The 12265-nt window shown below is 36.9% G+C and overlaps 1 protein-coding gene across 2 annotated transcripts in view; it reads left to right on the top strand.

The window, feature by feature from the left end:
* The first annotated feature begins 904 nt into the window (after positions 1 to 904).
* LOC104076222 (phosphatidylinositol-binding clathrin assembly protein-like) overlaps positions 905 to 12265 on the top strand; it is a 20847-nt gene continuing 9486 nt past the window's right edge. For both annotated transcript variants that reach the window (XM_009577015.1, XM_009577016.1), the window contains exons 1-9: positions 905 to 1041; positions 2568 to 2643; positions 3479 to 3581; positions 3769 to 3862; positions 3967 to 4078; positions 5152 to 5258; positions 5868 to 5909; positions 10267 to 10352; positions 11432 to 11555. In XM_009577015.1, the coding sequence (XP_009575310.1) occupies positions 922 to 1041; positions 2568 to 2643; positions 3479 to 3581; positions 3769 to 3862; positions 3967 to 4078; positions 5152 to 5258; positions 5868 to 5909; positions 10267 to 10352; positions 11432 to 11555 (864 nt within the window). In that variant the 5' untranslated portion in view covers positions 905 to 921. The remainder of the gene's footprint in view (positions 1042 to 2567; positions 2644 to 3478; positions 3582 to 3768; positions 3863 to 3966; positions 4079 to 5151; positions 5259 to 5867; positions 5910 to 10266; positions 10353 to 11431; positions 11556 to 12265) is intronic.

Consider the following 12265-nt stretch of genomic DNA (forward strand, 5'->3'; position numbering starts at 1 on the left):
TCACACCTGAGCCAAATTTAGCTCAGAGAGAATAGATGTCTAATGTGCATGTCTTGAGGGGTTTAGGATAGTCCCGGTTTCAGCTCTATTCTCAGCAAGTGCCTTCACTAGCATTCTCAGGCAGGCTTTTTTCCCATGTATCTCCTGGAGCCTGTTCTGGTTTTGTACCAATACTCAGGCAGAGACTTGAAGCTCTCTGTCTCTGACCTCCCAAGTTAATGTTCCTACTACTGAGTTTATAATCAGTCTTAGGCACAAAGAGCTTTTTTTGTACAAAAGCCTGAGACCTGCCATGATCCACCACAAAATACTCAGTAGGTTGGTGATAAGGTTATTTTAGCGAAGTGGAAGGTGTATATGTATAGATGCAAATTCTTGCTCTTAATTCTTACAGAAAAGAGGCTTATTACAGGTTTGTAGCATCTCATTTGCTGTCATTTGTGTCAGTACTCAGGCTTAGGTCGGAGTTGTAGGGTACTTGCTGCATGTTGATCTCATGAGGTATAGATGTGTCAGCTTTTCCTTGCTTCTCTGATTTTCATTTTTTTTTTGTTAGATTGAGTGGCTTCAGGCATTGAGCATCCAGAAGGTCTACATTGGCTTTTGGACAGTAACTTGGGCATAGAATTTCTACTGGAACAGGTTATTTACTGATGAGATATTGGGACTCTGTAAAATTACTGAAATGCCTTTAAAGCTCATACTTGGAGTCTTTTAGTAAAATGCAGTGAATTTGAGCAAGGAATGTAAAATAGCTCAATTATTTCTTAAACAAAGAACTGAAGTTAATGCTTCCAGTATGAATTCTTAATGTAAAAACACAAAATAACATGATGATCCTCTTTGAGCATATAACTCATTGTAATGCTTTGATTTTTTTTTTTCTCCTTTAATTTAGATCTAATACAGTGCACAAATGAAATGAATGTGAATATTCCACAGTTGGCAGACACACTCTTTGAGAGAACTGCAAACAGTAGCTGGGTTGTAGTGTTCAAAGCTCTAATTACAACACACCACCTCATGATGTATGGAAACGAGGTAAGACATGATTAGTTCTGTTAAAGCCTCTTTGACAGTGTTTTTAAAAAATGGTCTCAATATATGAAGCATTAGATATGTACTTCAATTTTTCAAAGGTCTTTGTTTTTCCTCTGCTGATGGCTGTAAAGTACTTCTCCGCAGCAGAAAATATTCCTTCATTATTTCAATACCAAAATATATCAGTGTTTGCAATTTACCTGCAGGTATCTGGGTTGGGCTGTGAGGGAATAATGAGTGACCTTTCTAGAATAAAGACTTGAAAAACTTCTGATGGGCTTTACTTCATTAGGCTAGTCCTTATCAGTAAGAGCACAGCAAGAGAGTCTTGTTAACACTCCATAAATGTGCAGCCAACCTATTAACAGATAAGAATACTTACTAAAGGGGGGAGGAATATGGTGACTAGAATGTTTGATCTTGCAATCATCGTCTAATGTGCTAAATCTTCATACGTTGTTGCCATTAACATTCCTCCAAAACAGGTTTCTATTGCATTTGGTTCACTTAAATTATTTCATCGCTATTTATGAAAAGCTTCCCAGACAGTAACATGGCATTAGAAATGTAGTCCCTTACACAGTCCTTCCGTTAAAAACTAAACTTTGTCTTGGTCAGGTGACAGTTTAGACCTGAACTTGTGTGTAGTCATTCTCCTAATAAATGACTGTTGACTACTGGTAATATTGAAATAATGATTCTTAAAGGTGCTGCTTCCAGCCATTCAACTGCTCTGAAAACTTAGTGTTGCCTCCTCCGTCCAAAGCTCTGTGAACTTAATTGAAATGACCTGTAAAACATAGTGTCCTCTTTGTTAAAACTTCCCCAAGTTAGTTATGTGCTTAAATTGTAGTTTCAACAGATACTAGGCTGAAATTAGAGGATAGTATGAAGTAGAATTCACTGCTTGGAATTCGCTACTTATTCCAAGTATAAAGCTAAACTGAAGCTAGACTGTTGTTGAAGCCAGCTATTATTTGTCAAACCTTACATGTTGTTTAGTCAGATCATTGCATTTTTTTTTATATATATGTGTATATATATAAAAAAAATAAAATTATAACCTCAGTGCTGCTGGTCACCACAGTTCCAGAAGCATTATTATTGCTAATTACTTTTAAACTTTGTAACTAAGCCTGTCTCCCACTTCTACAGCAGCAATAGAGCTATGCCAACCTTGGGAGCTTGGATAATGCGAGTGGTATTTGTGTTTTCCAGCTTGTCTGTTCTAAACTACAGAGTTAACCTAAGCAGCTTCCTCTAGGATTATTAGTCTTTTATTCACAGGCAGTGATGTCTTTTTATTTAGTTTACATTTATATTTTTGCCAAATAGAGTTTTGGATTTCAGAGGCTTTGCTAACCAGTAGTTTCAAGGTTTCCTTTAAATTTTTCCCTTCTGACTAATTTCTATTGTAGATAGAGGTTACTAGAAACAGTTACAAGGTAAGCATAGTTTTCTTGCAATATGCTTAAATGTTTTGACTCTCACAGCAATGATATTCTCAACTTTTTCTTCACCTACAGCGCTTTATCCAGTATCTTGCATCCCGAAACACTTTGTTCAATTTAAATAACTACCTGGACAAAAGTGCCATGCAGGGTAAGGATCTTTCACTGAAGGGAATAACTACTGGTTTTTGCTCTGTGATAGTGCCTGTGTCGGTGCACTGTAGGAGACAAATGACATTTAAATGAAAGGGAATTAAGATTTATATTGCATGAGGCACCAAAGAATGTCCAACCAAGAACGCAGACACAAGGAAAGTGAGATTCTGAGTTACCTAGCTGAGTGCTAGAAATTTGTCTGTAATGTGTGTATCATGTGCATACACAGCTATAAATTTTAAAAAGTGAACTCAACGCTGACTAGAATAAACCTGGTGAATATTAGCACAATGATCTATTTTTGCCACTACATTTTAGTGTCTCAGGTTTACTGTTAAGGTGCATGGAATGGTAACTAGGATGTGCTGTACAAATAGTGAGAACTCCTTCAAATCTGAGAAGTTTTTTAATTACTTGCCAATGGTAGAAAACATTTTTGGGTCTTTATGTGTTTTTTGAGGCACTGCAGATAAGTTACCAAAGTCTTCAGCATTTTACTAGGAATACATTTTTAGTCTAATTTCAAGAACATCTTAATAAGAGCTGCTTGGTTCTTGCCTGATACTTTATGCTTGGTTCTTGCCCAGTATTTTAATGTGTGTAGGTGTTTATTCTCGTAATTAATGCTTTCCTAATCTTAGCAAGTTGGGAAGAAACTGTAACATTACATCTCAAGGTGAAAAATAGTGAATCTCAAGACTCTGGAAAGTGCCTATGAAGCGTTTTTTGTGCAAGTTGATGTAAAATGGGCTAGTAGGAGAATAGTTCCTGAAAAGAACTTAAAAGAAACTGTACTCCTTCAAAATGTCTAACTTATGCTTAACTTTTAGGCTATGATATGTCTACCTTCATTAGGCGATATAGCAGATACTTGAATGAAAAAGCACTTTCATATAGACTTGTAGCAGTTGACTTCACCAAAATGAAAAGAGGGTAAGACTGTTACTGCTTCTCTTGTTTGGTCTTTCATATTGGGGGGGGGAGGGAAATACCAGTTGTTCTTGAGCTTCTCATAGATTGGTGTTCCTTTTGGCCCTTTGAAGCAATATAGTATCGTTGAAACAGCGTAATACGCTGAGCTCTCTTGGTAACTTGTAAATGTGTGTCTTCTACTCTGTAGGATAGATGGAGTGATGAGAACCATGAATGCTGAAAAGCTTCTGAAAACCCTTCCAATCATACAGAACCAGCTTGATGCACTCCTTGATTTTGATGTAAGTACTTTAAGCTTAGTGTAAGGTAACACTCTCTCACTTTGAAGTGAGAGTTTCATTATTTTATTAAATACTAATTTACTTTCTCATTGCTTTCTACACAGGCAAATCCAAATGAACTAACAAATGGTGTTATAAATGCTGCCTTTATGCTCCTCTTTAAAGATTCCATTAGACTTTTTGCAGCATACAATGAGGGGATTATTAATCTTTTAGGTACGTGAGAATTTTTTTAGCTTTTGAACTTTTGTGAAAGATATTGAGAGAACTAAAGAATATAGACAATTTCTGATTGCAATTTCCTAATAAATTGTCTCTGCTCCATTACCATTAAATTAAGCCTGTCTTAGTTTCAGTGGCAACTAGCATGGGCTTAAACATAACGCTTCTACCTTGAAAAATACATCTTGAAACAGACATTGAGATGAGAGGGTGACTGGTGAGACTAAAACAAAGATCCCATAAATGTGCAGTGGACCTTTGGCAATGGACTGTAAAAGTATTAGTGAGATACCTGGTATTTTGAGTATTTAGTGTAGTCACAGTATGACTGACTTCTGGTTTCCCATACTTTCTTTATAGCTTGACTATACACTTTTACTTGGTACCTGAATCTATGTAAGCCTAGATGACACGTAGGGTTTTTTGTTCAAGAGTGGTAAGCTCTTAGCAAAGCCTTATAATAACTATTCAAGCAAATTTCTAAATGAAAACATCTGATCAGTTTGTTCTGTTAATCCATTAGTTTTTATTCAATGAAATATCTGTAAGTATATAGGGCAAAACCATAAAAAGTGAAGGATGTGGTTGATACTCCTTTTGGTAGGTCAGTTCAGTATATGTACCACTTCTGTAGCCATTCTGATGTCTTTTGGATATTGAGCCCATTTACAAACATCGAAACGTATTGATACAGGGTCTAAAGATGTAAATACATACCAGGAATGTTTTCAAATGATAGAATAATTTGCCTCATTGCCAGCTAATAAGCTGACTGCTTGAAAATATTCCCCTAAATACCTAATTTACAATTGCAGTGATTCACATCCATGCTTAATAAAGCTTTGCATTTTATTCTAATGTACTGAAATAAAAAATCAATGTTTTTCTGTTGACTGACTTATTACAAAAGGTGTCAGGTATCCATGTAAACTTGAAAATTTGAATAGCTTTGAGTTACTCCTGTCTGTTCTCTCCCTGAAGCTTGTCTTGAATTAACTTTTATGATACTGTGTCAGCTTTTTGCTGGGGAGGCTGTTATCTTACAAGAGTTTTATCTGCATCCTCAGAAAGATATTTTGATATGAAGAAGAACCAGTGCAAAGAAGGCTTGGATATTTACAAAAAATTTCTAGCCAGAATGACCAAATTGTCAGAATTCCTCAAAGTAGCAGAGGTAAATAAATCTACATCTATGGAAAGGATATAATTTAGCTGTCTGTACTGGTACAGTAGTCTATATTCATAATAACTACACAAACAGATTAATGTTTGCTTAACTTCACTATACAAGGGAGTATTCTACAGATTAGGTATTTTAAAGATTGTATATGCTCATTAACATAAAGTGAGATTCTTGGTTGTCCTTTTTATTAGCCAGACAAGATAGTAAACTTTCTGAAGTGTTGTTATAAATTTCATGAATGGTCCAAAATGTATGAACTGAATGCACAGTCTATTTACAGTGCTCTCCTTTACTGTAACTGCTCAAAATGGAGAAGTAGTTCCGGTAAGCAATGTGTGTGTTTCTAATGCTCCCCGTAAGCTTTTCTTCATGAAAAAGTTAGGCTGGATGAGGAGTTGGGTTTGCTTTGAAATGCAATTTGATGCACTTGTGATTTCTAAGGTGTGTTCCTACTGAAACTTGTACCAGTTCAGAAAGTTATGAATATCCCTTTTTAATATGTTAGTTTCTATGTAACATTCAGACATCACTGGTTTTTATTTTAATTGCCACTGGATGTAGTAATGTACTTTTTTTTTCTTCTTTTTTTTGTAAACCCAGCAAGTTGGAATTGATCAGGGTGACATTCCAGATCTTACTCAGGTCAGTGTACATATATTGATTAATCCAATTATTTTGTTCTTTGCGTTTTTAAAGGTTGGTGTGTATCATAGTAATCATTCATCTCAAGAATGTATTGTCTTCTATGTATTTATATATGGGAAATATGTATGGTGACTTTTCCCACAGCTAAATATACTCGGTACTCGCACTTTGCAGCTCTTAATAAGATTTTTTGATTGATTAAAGCAATAAAACTCACAGAAAATATCTTTCAAGAACTTCTGTTTTTTATCACAGAAGAGTCACTGGCATGTAAGCCACAAGCATCTTGCCATGCCTTGAGGAAAACCTTCCATTTCACTGTAACTTAATGTCTTCCAACACACTTAAAGGTTACAGTTAGCTAGTTCAGTCAAGAATTTTTTTTCTTTCCCCTGAGGTCTGAAAAGATTTGATGTTTCTATATCAGCGCTTAACGCTGGCTTCGATATTACTCAGTAGTATGAGGGATGTGCGCAATCCAGGTTGTGCACTGGAACATTTAGTCTAAAAGGTGGAATGCAGGGGAATACCTTCTAGTGAGGATAAATTGAGGGGCAGAAAGGAGGTGAGAAAGATGGTTTGACCTGGTGAACAGGAAACAGTGATAGTCCACAGAAGGGCACAAAGTTATTCTTTGCAAGTTCCTTCAGTTCATAGGGACATTGTATTTCTGACCTAGGACCCACCCAATAGGACAGAGATATTTGGTATTCGTTCTGTAGCGCAGAGTAACCTGATGGGTAGAATAAATTGCAATCTCTCTGGAGGCTCGGGCAGTAAACTGGAGTGCCTTAGAGGTCTAGAGTACTCAAGCTGTTTAAGGGGAGTCAGTGTGAAACAGTTAAAATCTAATGTGTAAACTTTGAACAGTCACATCTAATCCTACACTACCTTCATGAAATTAAATTTCTTGGGTTAATCATGTAAAAATATATATCTACTGTGAAGATTTGCCTGAACTTCATCAGTGTCTTTTTAATACGGAAATCAAATCTAAACCACAAACTTCCATTGTCAGTGTTGTTCATTACTGCCTACAATATGATTTCCATCTGAAATCGTATACGTTTCAAAGTACAAATCTCTAATACTTGCTCCTACCAATTAATATTAACCCCTTTAAGAACTTCTAGGCCTTTGTGGTAGGAAAGAAATATGACTGTAACCAGCAGGGTAAGAGCAGGTAATGAGTGAAAACAGGAGCTTGAAGTTTTCTATTAGTGTTTGATCTTAGCATCTTACTCTGTCTTTTGATTAGTACTACAGTATTCAGCTGGTCTGTATTATGCTAATCAAATTAGACTCAAGTCTGAAGTTATACTTCACTGGGTTTGTGTGCACTTGTCCAGTTAATTGGGTCATTATAAGGCTTTTCAAAGCAGGATTTTTTGATTTACTGAGAATAGGGGATTTAACTTCATTTTGCTGCTCTTTATGTCTGAAACTTTCAGTGAGCAAAACCCTTTATGTCTACTGTTCTCACAACATTTTTTCTAATAGCTCAGCTATTTTGTTTTAAGTGCACTTAGACATGCAAGGCAACTCTCTGAACTGTGGTGGTAGATGTTGGCATCCTGTGTATTTGGCAAGTTCAGTGCTGCTGTTAAGCATTCCACTTTCATAGTAAATTTCATGGCATCTAATAAGAGTTGAATAATTGTACATCAATTTCGTGCCACGTTAAAAGAATTTGCTAAAATTTCGTAATACTAGGCTTTCACAAAAATTTAATTTTCATTGTGCTTGTGTTTCTGAAATAAGTTCTGACAGGATCATGTCTTTTTTTTCTATTCTAGTCTACCATATTTAATTTTTTTCCAAATACTTTGTTTACATTTCTGGTGTATATTCTGTTCTGGGATATGCATATTTCAGAGTTTTCTTAAGCTGTTCTTCACAACAGTGGCTTTATCTCTTTAGAGGCTTATTGTTCCTGCTGCTGTATAAGCGTTTTTCTTCTTGATTCTAATGTTCACACTACTGCCAGTTCACACAACTTTTGCCAGTTCCTGTAAAGAAAATATTTTCCTTTGTAGGTGCTCTGTTTCACAGTGGTGTTGCTTACTTTGTTTAGAGCTGTTACTGTATTTCATGAATGTAACTGGGTCATTCTCCTCTGTATGGATGTTAGTCTGTCAGATGTCTTTGGGTGAGGGGAGGGAGGCCGAGTCATAAAATACAGCCTTTTTCAAGTCATAATGTCTGTATTCACCCAGGCATCTTTTCTGACATAAAACTACTAAGATCTGTTCACTCAAAATTTCATCTCTGATGTTTTGTTGATATCTGCAGCAATGAGAAAGTTCAGAGAAGTTACTGATTTGCTAGGTTTAGGTTTTATGGTTGAGGGGGTTTGTTTAGAGGGTTTTAGAAACAACAAGTATAGAATATGCTTTTCCATACAGATAAGTTTTTTAGAGTAGCCTTGAAAAAAAATGAAGACTAGCAGAAACTTTCTGGAATTAGGGTATAGTCTACTGCTATTAAGATTAGCTATCTAGCTGCGTCATGCAATGCCTTTTGCAAACGATTGTTCCTCCTGAAAGGTAAAAGTATGGGGTTTTTTGGTTTGGGGGGTTTTTTGATAGTTTTCCAGAAGGGTGTTTCAAAATCTTCCCCCTTGGGGTTTAGCTGTCTAGTTTGAGCACTGAATTTATTCATGACCAGTTGTTGAGATAACTACACTGTCTGAGCTTACCTAGCTCTATTTATAGAAAGAAATACCAACTCAGGCCTTAACTTTAAGACAAGCAGTTTTATAGGATTATTCTAATTGCTTTTCTTTGCATCTCTTGCAGCTTGACTTGGCCTTTGTTAAATGTGGGAAGCTAGAACTGTGCTCAGTATTTCAGAGGGGAAGTTGCCAAATCCTTGTGTGATTAATATTTTCCTTCTTTCCAGGAAATACTTTGGTCTAGCTTTTGGTACAGAAGGGCTAGCAAGGGCAAGCTTGTTTTCCTTCCAAACAGTGCCTATCATATCTGTTCTACCTACTGAAAGTTGGCAAGTGGTAAGAGAGGCTTAATGCCTCTGAAACCGTGCCAGATAAGGACGACTGAGCTGGCAAGTAGATTAAAACTTTAGAGGTCTATTCCCTTCATCTGAATCTGCAGTAGGATTTACTTCACTTGTTTTATGGAGTATGGACTATGTAGTTAAAAGCCACAAGAGCAATGTGGCTAGAATAGCAAAGCGGTGAACTCTTCTGAACGTGCCAGCCTAATTATTTTGCTTAATGGAGGTTGTTTTTAGAGGGTGGTTTGGAGAAATCTTACTTCCTACTAGGACTGTGTAATCACGATGAGTTCAAATTTATTCTGAGCTTTGAAGCTGTTTCCTTTGGTATGGAAGAAATATTTCTGTAGTGGATACAAGTATATGACAGAAAGAAGGCAGGTTATGATTGGCACTTTTTTCTTGTTTTCTATAGGAACCAAAGCAGCTCTGATGTGCCTTAGTCTGTATATTTTAACCTTGCTCTTTCCTGTTACCTATCAGTTAAAATCTTTGTCTCGGGTACTGAATAATGTCATGGCTGTGCTCTGAGAAGTCTTGGTAAGCTTATGAGTATTGGTCACCTAAAACTCATTCAGGTGTCTCAAGTCTTAGCTGAGGTATCTACTGCCTGACTTCCTGCTGGATTTAAGTGGCGAGAAGCCTGTGTTTTGGAATCTTCTTCGTTGCTTTAAAAACAGCTTAATGTTTAAAAACTTCTTATGGGTAACGCTTTTCTGGGGGGCGGAGGGAGGGGCGGAAGCCACCAAAAAACAACTTTATTTGAAGTGATCTTGCTAGTTTCTAATGTTTTAGGCCTACCAAAGGCTTTGGAGTAATTGAGTTGGTTTATTGTGTAGTCATGTGTTGAATAGCTACTCAGTCTGTAATAGTATTGTTGGCATCAGATTGAATTTGATTGCCTTTTTATCAAACCTAACATCCTGCTGTAGTCAAGTGTTTCTAATGCAAGCCTTTGACTGTAAGTATTTGAATGGAAAGTGATTGGCTTTTTGTTGTTACGGGGGAAAGGGAATAAAAAATGCAAAGGCTTCATTTTGGTACTTGGATTAATCTTAACATAGCAAATACTGTTGCCAAAAACAAGAATGCAACTTGCGTACACAGAAGCAGACCTACTCTGGGGGAATCCTTACTTCATGTCTCTGTGGTGCCACTTCTTTTAAAGAACCACAACTGGGTAGGCAGAATTCCGGTGTGCAGGATGACAGCAAAACCCAAAGGCACAATTATTGATGTGTGGGGTTTTGTTTGTTTTTAGTGGATGAGGAAACTAATCTGTGTACTAAACAATGATGTGTTTTCTAGAAGCAGTGTTTTATAAATACTTTAACTTTAGGCACCCAGCAGCTTGCTTGAAGCACTGGAACAGCATTTGGCTTCTGTGGAGGGAAAGAAAACAAAAGAAGTCTCCGCTGCCAGCAGGTGAGCACCCAATGAATTACAACAATGCCTATACTTAGGATTTGTCATCTTCGTACTAGGAATTTTCAGGATTCAGTCATTTGGTGTTCTCCTTGAATTTTATTCACTTCCAAATATATCTTCCTAGAAGTATAAATGAAGCATCTAGTGAGTAGTAGTCTGATAGCTTACTCACATTTGAAATCTAGGTAGGACTGCCTGTGTCTCTGACAGACTTCTTACTATGCTGTAATAAACCACTGAGCTGAGACCTTGTATATTATTCTTTTTAGCTTTTACTTGTTTGGAGTCCTTTGGCATATAAGACTTCTGGGTTTTGAGTCTCTTTTTACCCAAGATAGGATGGTATTTATCTTTGTTGTCAATTACCTACCTCTCAGACCATGAATTTATCTTAATCTGCTTATAAAAGTTCTTCAGTCCCTTCTTAGAACAGCCAAATTAGCTTAGATCCTTTGTGCTGACAGGAATTCTGTTATTCTTTCTGTCAAGTACGGTATCAATATGTACTTGAAGTACTTCAGTACTTCTGACTGAAGAGTGAAAGATCTCTTTTGGCATAGCCATTTTCCCCCAGAAACCTGAGAAATACTGATAAATGTGTCAGTGTAAGCTACATTCCTGAGTTGCTGTCTTGCTCCTCAGATTTTTTTTTTTGCAAGTATCTGAGGATTCACTACCACAGTATTCTGCTAAAAAGTATACTATATAGGGAATAACTTCTATGCTTTGTTTACTGTTATATGTATAATATGTACAAATGAGCTTTCTGTGCCTCTGCCACTTGAATGGAATAGAATTCCAGTCTAGTCTATATGACCTTAAAGAAAAAAGACAACTGGTATGTTCTGCACTTTCCAGTTCCTACCTGCTGAAACCTGAGGGAGTAATCCTGTGTACTCATGCCGCTTTTTCACCAAACTCCCTCATTGTTGGGGTGTCTGCTTTTCTGTACCAAAGAGTAAGGGAAGAAAAGGAATGGCACACGACTAGATAAGGCACTTGATGATTAAACTATAAGTGATGTATACCTGACTGTTTTTCTTAATAAAACTTTTTTAAATTATTATTGGTTTTAGAGCTAGTGCCCTATCCAGTGCTGTTTCCACACTTGCCAATACAGGAATGTCATTTAGCAGGATGGATGAGAAAGAAAAGCAACAGGCATTGGAGGAGGAACAAGCTAGACTGCAGGCACTTAAGGTACTATATTTTTTTATAGGTTTGTATTCCGAGTTTTTTTTTAACTGGATACAGGGGAAAACTGAGACTGGCTTAAAATAGTGTACGGTGGGGGGACTCTCATCTTAAAAGAGGCCAAGGTATGATTCTGTGGGATGTAGGTGTGACAGCTGCCAGTATGTGGTGACCCTCCTACTGGGAGTATGATTTGAGTTAGCAGACAGCTGATATAAGTAATTTATATTCTTCCTTACAAGAGATTGTTATTTATCTCAAAGAATCACAAAATGAGTATACAACAATTCTAGGTTACATCTCAGCAGCTGAACATACAGCATTGCTATTGCAAGACTGATTATTGGTAGGAGGGAATTATTTTTTCCCCATGATGTGTGGAATATGGTTTTAGTGTGATTCTTCAGTCATGTTGCTCATAATAAGAATATATGCTATAGTTCTACCCATGTGTTGTGGTTTAACCTGGCAGGCAGCCAAATATCACACAGCTGCTCACTCACTCCCCCCGCCGGTGGGGTGGGGAAAGAATCTGAACGGTGAGAGTGAGAAAAACTCGTGGGTTGAGATTAAGACAGTTTAATAGAACAGAAAAGGGAAAATAATAATAATGATGATAGAATATACAAAATGAGTGATGCACAATGCAATTGCTCACCACCCGCGCTGACCGATAACCAGGTAGCGATCGGTACTTCCTGGATCACGCCTACCAT

Source organism: Fulmarus glacialis, unplaced genomic scaffold (assembly GCF_000690835.1).
Source record: "Fulmarus glacialis isolate BGI_N327 unplaced genomic scaffold, ASM69083v1 scaffold10084, whole genome shotgun sequence".
NCBI lineage: Eukaryota > Metazoa > Chordata > Aves > Procellariiformes > Procellariidae > Fulmarus > Fulmarus glacialis.